Source organism: Phaethon lepturus, unplaced genomic scaffold (assembly GCF_000687285.1).
Source record: "Phaethon lepturus isolate BGI_N335 unplaced genomic scaffold, ASM68728v1 scaffold2913, whole genome shotgun sequence".
NCBI lineage: Eukaryota > Metazoa > Chordata > Aves > Phaethontiformes > Phaethontidae > Phaethon > Phaethon lepturus.
Genome location: NW_010528200.1, coordinates 1 through 10,268, shown reverse-complemented (window position 1 = coordinate 10,268; position 10,268 = coordinate 1). Strand labels below are relative to the sequence as shown.

Below are 10,268 nucleotides of genomic sequence, written 5' to 3'. Positions count from 1 at the left end.
CAGGAAAGGAGAAGATCTATAAGTTTGCCATTACTTATTGAGTAATCTGCACCACATGGAAAAATTTTGCCTATATCTTATGTATTCATTTGGAAGGATGCTAAAATGATTTGTGGAGATGAATACATGAGGAGAAAAAAGCTCTCATATTTGGACTGCAAGCAGGCTTTCCCTAAATGAATTGTAACCTATCCAAAATAAGAGTTAAAAGGACTCTTTACTGGTATTAAATGCAAGCTGCATGTTGCAGGTATTACTGTTAATTTCTTTAGTAAAAACAGCTTTACTCTGTAATGAAACTATTAACGTCATTTTCTACTGACAAAATATTTTCTCCTCATTTCTGATTTTCAGCACATTAAATAAGAAGCATTCCATCATAGGAATGGCAATAATACTGGGTTGATACAGTTTTTGTCTAAACCCTGTTGTTGATCTTGCCATATCAGCACTGTAGCAGCTGCACATCATGGCTGTTCCCTTTTTCCATCACTTGAATATTTTGGTTAAACACTCAAGGGCAGCCTCGCTGTCCATTCTTGCTCTGTCCTCGCTCATCCCCGTTCCCAAAGACTGAATAACATTCGTAGTACTTGACCACCTGAAGGGCAAACAGCTTTGATCCCAAGGGATGAAAACCCAGTTTGATTCATAAATTGCGCACTTAGTTAAAATGAAAAGGTGCATAGCTTTCTAGCTAATGTGTGACCTCCTCCTTCTGAATTTGTATCCCATAGGTAATTGCTCTATTTGATAAAACAGTATACTACACTAACATTTTCAATCATATGGAAGACACTCAGATTACCAGTTCATTACTTTACTCACTTTTGTTTTAACTTCTTCCTGTGATTAAGCACCTGGAAAGTTATAGCTACCTTGTTGGAGAAAGACTCTCAATGTTATATTGCTGATGTTATATATTTCAGAATTTATATCTGTCTAGCTATGAAAAAACCTTCCTAGAGGAAACAATATGACATTGGGTTTTTGGTTTTTTCTTTCTTATTTCTCTCACACAGATCGTGAGCGTGGGAAAGCATGTTAAAGGATACCATTATATTGTTGCCAACCTGGTAAGATACTTTTCTAGAATTATACCCCTGCTCGGTAAGTGAAACACTCATTTTTGCTTTGAAGTTATAGCACCTCACACAACATTTACCATTTGTCACTATTATGTGGTTGTGCATAATACATTCTTTATGGTGCGTGAAAGAACTTGGTTTTGTTGTTACAGCCATCTAGACAAGAAGGGCACAGTGTTACCCTCTGTAATTCTATCAAAATCGATGTAGCATAAGGGACTGTTAAGTGTACCTTGTGGCTGAATTAGAATTTACAGAACTACACTATGATTTTTGACTCATCTTTTTAATATTATTAATGTAACAATCCTCGCAGTAACTTTTCTACGTTCTCCAGGCAACATTCATTTTGCTGTAAGATCAGCTATTTCCAGTCAAATTACTGGTTCAGTATTTTCACTCTTAAGTCTAAACTGCACATTCACACAGATAATGTTCAGAAGAGGGCAAAGAAAGAGCAAATGCAATATTTTATTATTAAAATAACCCATTCTCTAAGCCAAAATACCTGCCTGGCCAAGTACAGTGAATGTAGGACAGAGTCTAATGTATGCTTTAAATTGTTTTCTTTTTACTCTCCCTCAAGGAATCTTAGTTGACCTGAAATATTTTACTGTGCTTTGCTGTACTTATACCTCAACTTACGATCACTTCAGATGATTTTGAAGACCTCAGGCGTTTTAAATGAGACATGTCTATTCTCTCAGGTCTTACAAATTAGATTTTCAACATTACAAATTTATAGTTCCCCAAGTAACTTTTCCCATGCAAAATAGCTGCTGTAAACAGGGAACCAGACTTTGCGGTGAACTGCTAGTGGGACATACAGTGGAGATGGGCACATCTACTCATCTGCTTCAGCAGGGGCACACGTTGCTATCTACTGGCTGTTCAATAATGTGGGTGGTATGACTTCCTGATGCTCCGCCTTCTATATTTATTGACACTGTCCTTTAGGACATTAATAAATCTCTGTCCTTAATGTTTTTTTATCCTGGGGTATTGGGTCAGTACCCCATGATTATTTTTTTCCTAAAACTTTCTTTTTTAAGTGTGATAATACACTTCTGTTCGCACTGGTAAATACCAATCAGAGGAATTTAAGAAAATAAAAATAAGATACCTCTGAGCTAGCATTAAACATAGCAGCTAGGAAAGGAGCAGAAAGATTCATGCTTGCTTCTTAGCTTGCTTTAGCAGTTTGTATTACACAGTTTCTTGAAGTTCAGTTATGTCTCTAAAGGCAAATATTACTAAAGAATTTGTCTTTATATGTGCTGAACAGATTAGCCAAAGAAACTAATAAGTCAGGAAGTATATATACTTTATTTTTTCTTTCAATGTTGGGGGTCATTCTAGGCTTTATCTGAAAACTACCACCATCATATTTCACGGAAATGTGATTTTTATGTTATGTTTTCCTTGCACGAACAGTGAGATCCTCATGTGCTGTCTCTGCCTTCTAACGTCTATTATGTTATCGCATTATCTCAGGCACCTTCAGCCTAAACAATGAATCCTGGAATAAATGTACACAGTAGTGTTGTTCATTTTGCAAACATGCAAAGAAACAGGGATATATCAGCTAAAGCACTGGTACAGTGCTCATTGAAATCTGCCAGCCTTGATCGAAATTGGATTAAGGCTTAATGTTCTGCGGGCACTTTTCAGATGATTCGCCAAAGGCATTTCTTCAAAAACTGCTGCCATTACCAGCAATGTGTTGCTTAGCTGTCAAGACCACCCTAGCAATAATGTGGGAAATTTATTTTCTGGGTTTGTTTCATTCTTTATTACACAAAAGGAAATTATGAGCAAAGATTCAACGTTATTCTCTGGTTTTAAGTCTTGGCTTCTAATGGAAACCTGCTGCTGTACCTCCTTTATGCTGCCTTGCTGACCTAGAACAGACTGGACTCACGGTGATGTATGAGGACAAACAAAATCTTAAATTGATTTTCTAGGGATTCAAAGATATTTCTCTGGAGAGATTCATGCATGGAGGAGCCAATGTGACTGGATTTCAGCTGGTAGATTTCAGTACCCCGATGGTAGCTAAGCTGATGCAGCGCTGGAAGAAGCTAGACCAGAGAGAATACCCAGGATCTGAGACCCCACCAAAGGTACTGGCTGATCTGAAGCACTACCAAAGATACCACTCAAGTGTTCTAACTCCTGATTAACATTGTTGAATACATGAGTGGAGACCTTAATATTTAGGCAGAGGAGAAGGCAGTTTATCGTACTATTACTGGCAACTAATTATGCCTGTCCTTATGACTGTCTGATGAAACACAAACTGTAACACATTTCACTGTTGTACTTTAATGTCCTTTGTCACTTATTCTCCAACTTCGCCCCTTTACTGACAGGAATTAAAGGTCAAATGCTTAACTGACAACTTAATTTCAATCAATTTTACATGAATTAGTCTAATTATCTAGATTCACTTAGAGTACAGAGCTTTCCTGACAGCTGAATTCTTCTGTGTATGAGATAACCGCAATTATAAATTTACTACCCTTAAATTTTCATTTGGAGTTTCCTCTGGAAAATCTATCCACCTCAAAATCTGGTGTAGTAATCACTTTCAGACACAATCTTACAGTGAAATTACATCCCAATGTTCCTCTATCTTAATCCCTCACAGATGGATAGCGAAATATTTTTCTCACCTATAATTTTCTTGGTAGGCAAATCACAGCATAGCTATAAATATGACTTCATCACAAGAGTTCTGTTATTACATGTACTAATGCATATCAGACCTAGTTGAGACTGGGCTTCTTTGTGTTGGGCACTGACCAAAGATAAGCAATCATCTCTCCCTTGGCTGGGAGGGTGGTAGGTTGGCAAAGTCTAGAGAAAGTATCAACATGGATAATAGAAAGCATAGCTACATAATTTGGTGAATATTCAATAAATTTATCTTCTAGAGGAAAAAAAAAAGCCCAAGAATGCTGTGGGCTATGGCGTGCAGACATCCCCAAGTACGGGTGACAGGAAGAATTTAGCCTATAGGACTCCTTGCCACATGAACAGGATTGTGCTGTCTTCTTCTGAGAAGTCAGCGTCATTAATCCGAATTGCACATAATTCACCTATGGATAACCAAAATTTGAGATTATAAAGGTAAGCCATGTCCCAAAGAGCTTATAACATGCACAACAAAGGAAAGGAAGGAAGTTAGACTTGAATAAGTGAATTTAAATTTTAGAAGTTATGGGGCATATCAATAGCAGCCCTGGGAGTGTGAACAACTTCTCCTGGTGCAGCATGTCCATCAGAGGACCGTACTGCGAAAATGGCCCTTTGTTTATATGGCTCCAGGCTAACATCTGTTGAAGACTTGCTCTACACATTTCATTTGGCATGCTCTCAACCTAAAGCAGTTACTGTAGTTAGCATAGAAAAACAGGCCGTTCAGTGTCCTATGTCAATCAGAGAGCCAACATAGATTTTCCAATAAGACGAACATACCCTTGATCATTCTTAACAAATCCAGTAGCCTGGATGTCTGCTCATTGGCCATGCATTTTTTCAGTTATATTTTCTCAGTGAGTTACTGTTTCTTTCTCTTTTTTTGAGTAAATGGGGTGGGTGGGGTTATTCTCTAACGTATAAGACAGCTGGGAAAAAAAAAAGACTTGAGTATCTTCAGTTTAATTTGTTTCTTTTAATAATTCTTCGGTGGCAGATTTCTCTACCCTGAAGAAATACAGTTTTAAAGCTGGAGCTAGCTTCTCAGTCTTGCATTTATTCCATACACAAAATGGCTTTTGATTTTGAGGAGAGTTTTTTTGTAAATGAAGGTGTAGAAACTGCTGCAAAATGAATCAAACTAGAAATACCTGAGACAGCTGATTTTTGCAAAGACATGCCAACTCTAAAGCGGTGTGTTTGTGCATCTATTTAGTATACATCTGCATTAACATATGATGGAGTACTGGTGATGGCTGAAACTTTCCGTAATCTTAGAAGACAGAAAATTGATATTTCAAGGAGAGGAAATGCTGGTGATTGTCTTGCTAACCCTGCAGCCCCATGGGGTCAAGGAATTGATATGGAGAGGACATTAAAACAGGTAAGGGTAGGCTTTATTCTGTCAATCTTTGGGAATATTGGGTACTAGTTGTACACTATATGATTTGGAAGTTATTATATACAACGGTAGTAATGTGAGAGGAGAAATTTGTTTTTTACTTGCCATTTGGAAACAGCTGGGGCTGTTCTGGTTGTTCTGGTTTATTACTTGGAATGAAGGCATAGGGGAACTGCTACTATTTGAAACTACTATTAGGTCTAAGAAGTTGGGTCTTCTGCCACTGAACACATGAGCACATCTGTTGCTTTTGCATATAACCTGGGTGTACAGATACTGACATCTATGGAAAAAGGTGTACCTACATAATATAACTTTACAAATATGTTTCTATTGTCTTGATTAAAAGTAGATTTCTCCCAGGGAAATCACATAGGTAGTATTTTTTTCTTTAAAAAGAAATAACCCAGAGCTATTGTTCTCTGATGTCAGGATTTTGAATTCCTGATGAATATGGATGGCTAGAAAATTCCAGGTCTCTGTCAAGATGTTTTAGCCTTTCCTTTGAATGGGACAGTAAGAAAATAAAAATCCTGCAGTAGAATTTAAATCATTGCAAATGAGCAGGCTCCATTCAGGAGAAACAACTGAGGAGAAGTGACTGCTGACAGAACTGGCATCTCTGTGCCTGGAAGTCAACGTTTCAGTCCTGGAGAAAAATAAGCAGAGATAGAAATGGACAGAGGGAAGGAGTAAGTGGTTTAAATCCACATCCTGGCTCTTAAGGATAGAAATAAAGCATTTTGTGTGCTTCACATACTCCGTGCAGATGTACAGTTCTGTAACAATTGTGAGAAGCGTGAAGTCAGGCTTCTGTGATAGGGCAGGCAGCATGAACCTTCCAATGTGGCCAAAGAGGTTTACATGGCTGGATCCCAATACAATCAAAGCCAGCAGCAATATGGCCATGGCTTTGTTGGGATAAGGACCACAGTCTGGGTATCCGTCAGTGAGTCAGTAAACGCTGAAAGAAAAAAAGACTTCTGGTTTCAGCTGAGACACAGGTGGTGGAAAACTAGCACAGCCAATCTTACAGCTTTACACCTGTCCTCCATTCTGATTCCAGGCCCTGTGCATGTCTCACCCATTTTCTGTGACAGTAAATTGCTTTGCTGGGGCCAAGGTTGTTGTCAGGTCTACCTTGATGACCAATATATTCTCAATTTATACATTTAAGCCACCAGAGTGTGAGCTAAAAAGATACATGAGCTTAGGCCAAACATCCTTTAGGTTTATTTTGTGTCATCCAAAATATTCTGCAGCAGTGATGAGAATGGTAAAAAATGTACTTCTCTTTAGGACCTGCAGCTGGAAATTGTTGAGCTACACAGCATGAAAGAAGAGAAGGTCCGTTGTGTATCTTTGTTAGCACTTAGATACTGGCTTATGTAAGCCCATTTTGAGCATGGTTTGACAGGAAAAAGGAATACAAAGGAAAGTAGCCAACTTTTTTGCTTTATAATGCCTGTCTTTTCTAGAGTAGTGTTCTTATGGTAATCTAAGGACATAGAATAGCTTTCATTGCTCTGTGACATTTGGAATAAAGAATATAAAGCTGGATCTTCATGATGCTTTTTTCTTCCATTTGTAGGTTCGAATACAAGGATTGACAGGAAACGTTCAGTTTGACCACTATGGTCGCAGAGTCAACTACACCATGGATGTCTTTGAGCTGAAGAACACGGGCCCTCGGAAGGTACATGCTGACAAAGTTTACTATCCTGATATCACATAAATGAGTTATGTGTGATGAAATTATTATGAAAACGTAGATTACAATGGACTCTGTGTGCTTTAAAAAAGGATAATATATTGAATACATGGATAATATTTCTGGTGGAAGCAGATTTAAACTGCATTTTCTACTTGATACTACTATTGAGTGCAACAAATTGGAGAACACAAAAACAAGTATGGAGAGGTGGGATGTCAGTCAGTCAAGCATGCTAATGAAAACCAGCTGAATGATGTGTTGCTAGGCTTCTGAGTGAGGGAAAATGGTCAGAACTCTGAATAGTAGATATTTCTTGTATCTTATCCAAAGATTTCTATCTTGCAAATTACTGACATTTTTAGGCAGGGTCATTTGGACGCTCAGTGTAAACATGAATCATAGGCTGTAACTAACATAGGGCTTTTAAAGGGGAAAGGATAGGAGAGAGGAGGAAGACAGAATGCCCTGAATACTTCTATTTTCTGAAATTAGTTCAGTATCTAATCCTGTGTGCTTGATTGGTTGCTTGTAAGCAACTTAGGCAAATGCACATTAATATATGTCTAAGCATACCTGCCATGTCTGAATGCATATAGCTTATCACTCAGCCCAGTCACTTTGAAAAGGTAAGTCTGGGGGCTTAGTTAACCCTTTCTCTTCTGTACTGAAATTTGTCCATTTTTCATAGTATAAAACAAATAAAGAGCAGAAAATGCACTCAGGCTCAAGGATTTTAGTTCCTTTGGAGGCATTGTGGTCTGTTTTGTTTGCAAGATCATCATGACAATAAAAGTGAGGAGCTGATGGTGCAGAGGAGAATCATGGCCACTTGAGTAGGGCCAAGGCAATCAGAATTGAATTAAATAGTCCTCTGCAGTCGGGCCAGAGGTGACAAGCCCAGTAACTAGTAGCCCAGGTGAACTGTGTGTCCCTGAAGACACGACACATTGATGAGGAGGCAGAGTCTTAAACTACAGGCCCAGAGCAAAATTACACATTGGGATGAGCAAACAGCCAGTATATCACAGACCAAAGCAAAGTATGTGCCTGTGTATGAGGAGTATTGGTGCAGTTGCCTTTTGAAAGTATGACAGATGGCTGAAGAATAAATTGGGAAAGGTGAGTCTGTCCTCCTTCTCCCTTGGGAAGCCCAGTGTCTCCTGCCAGTCAATGTGTCTGACCTGGCTGCCACTCCATCTCCCTTCCCGGCCGTGCGCTGCACTGTTGGCAGCCAGGAGGATGTACGTGTGGCTGGGGTGCATCGAAAGCAAGTGGTAAAATATGACTTTTCCATCCCTAACTCCCAATTGTACAGGAGAGAGAGGCAAGGTGGAAAAGATATGGTTAATTAGGTCATAACTTCAGTAACTCATTAGGGCATTTGCTTGGCAGTAAATTGTCGAAAGTGGCCTGTTGTTCCTGTTTCAACATTTGTCACCTGTTTTGGGAGAGGTGTCTGGCTGGCACCACTGCAGGGATGTCCACACCCTCTGTTCTTGCCTGCAGTTTGAGGGGGAAGAGTGACTACAAAAAGAGGAGCTACATCTGTGCTGTGCTGGAGTCCCAGGTGCTTTTCTTACCTTTTCAGGCATGCCTCTCTGCCACTGTTAAGCCATTACCCATCTTTGATATAACAAGCCATAACAGCTTTGACAGATCTGGCTACTCACAAGAATTTATTTCTCATGCATTACATAGTATTTTATATATGGTCATTGGACCAATTCTGTGCTCCAGCCTGACAAATCCTATATAATACATGAGAAATGGCTATACTTAATTGAACTAAGAGGCCTTCGCTTCTAATGTCTTCTTCTCATGTCCTACATAACATGACTTATGAGTCACCCAGCAATATCTTTTCAGGACTAGCCTTTCCAGTCAAAGTAATGCATGCCTCTAATCTTTAGAAAAGTAATTGTTGTTGCCCACAGCTTTAAGGCTGTGAGCAGAGCATTACAAAATGGCACAGCTAGTCAGAGGCACGCTTCCATGTAGTTTAGTAAAATGGGAAACAATGGCCAATGCTCATATTAGTTCCATTTATGCAGCATTTCTTAGTTGATTCTTGTCTGCAAAACAGTACCAATACCTGCTGGTGAGGGGAAGGGATCTGAGGAGAAGGATCATGGAGGTGTAGTGGGATGGCTCCTCTGACTAGAGTGTTGCAGTGGAGGGATGCAGGCTCTTTAGGGACGATAAGCAGGGAAGATGAGAGGGGAAGGGGCCCTTTATGTGAGAGAGCAGCTGGAGTGCATGGAGCTCTGCCTGAGGATAGGTGAGGAACCAACTGAGATTTTATGTGTTAGGATTAAAGAGAGGACAGATCAAGGTGACGTTATAGTGGGTGTCTACTCTAGGCCACCTGACAAGGAAGATGAAGTGGATGAGGCCCTCTACAAATAGATAGCAGCGGCCTCATATTCAGTGGACCTGGTTATCATGGGGGACATCAAGCACCCCAGTATCTGCTGGTGGACAACACAGCAAGACATAAGCAATCCAGGAGGTACCTGGCATCCTTTGACAACAGCTTCATCCTCCAAGGAACAGAGGAGCCAATGAAGAAGGTGTTCTGCTCAACAGAACATACTCAACAACAAGGAGGGGCTTGTTGGGAATGTGAACGTCAAAGGCAGCCTTGGCTGCAGTGAGCATAAGATGATGTTCAGGAGCCTAAGGGCAGGGAGGAGGATGAAAATCATAGAATCATAGAATAGTTTGGGTTGGAAGGGACCTTTAAAGGTCATCTAGTCCAATACCCCTGCAATGAGCAGGGACAAAAATAAAAAAGCAAACTCACACCCTGGGCTTGAGGAGAACAGACTTTGGCCTCCTCAGAGATCTGCTTGGAAGGTAAGATGTAAGGCCCTGGAGGGAAAAGAGGCCTAAAAGAGCTCTAAAATACGTGCTGTAAAAGACCAACATCTTAAGTTAAATGCCCCATGTTTATCTTGTTAAGATATCAGTAGGATTACCCCAAATGCCAACAGTTTACTTATGAAAAATAGTAATAAAAAAATTAAATATACCTAGAAAAAATCTCTAATACTAATACTACAACAACATTCAGTGAACAACTACAAAATACGGTGAGTGTGAAAACAATTTTCAAAGAGCAAAGTTTATAATAGAACCACAGAATAACAGAATCATGAAGGTTGGAGAAGACTTTCAAGATCATCAAGTCCAACCGCTAACCCAACATCACCATGACCACTAAACCATGCCCAGAAGCGACACGTCCACATGTTTTTTGAACACTCCAGTGATGGTGACTCCACCACCTCCCTGGGAAGCCTGTTCCAATGCCTGACCACTCTCCAAATGAAAAAATTTTTGCTAATATCTAGTCTAAACCTCC

At 39.7% G+C, this 10,268-nt stretch overlaps 1 protein-coding gene across 1 annotated transcript; it reads left to right on the top strand.

Annotated features, from left to right (window-relative positions):
* Positions 1 to 1,022: 1,022 nt before the first annotated feature.
* On the top strand, positions 1,023 to 6,886 carry LOC104618080 (glutamate receptor 4-like; the record flags this gene model as incomplete). Its single annotated transcript, XM_010283587.1, has 4 exons — positions 1,023 to 1,076; positions 3,053 to 3,211; positions 5,005 to 5,172; positions 6,782 to 6,886. Coding segments are annotated over 4 exons (486 nt in total), but the record flags the coding sequence as incomplete, so codon positions are not given.
* Positions 6,887 to 10,268: the final 3,382 nt, after the last annotated feature.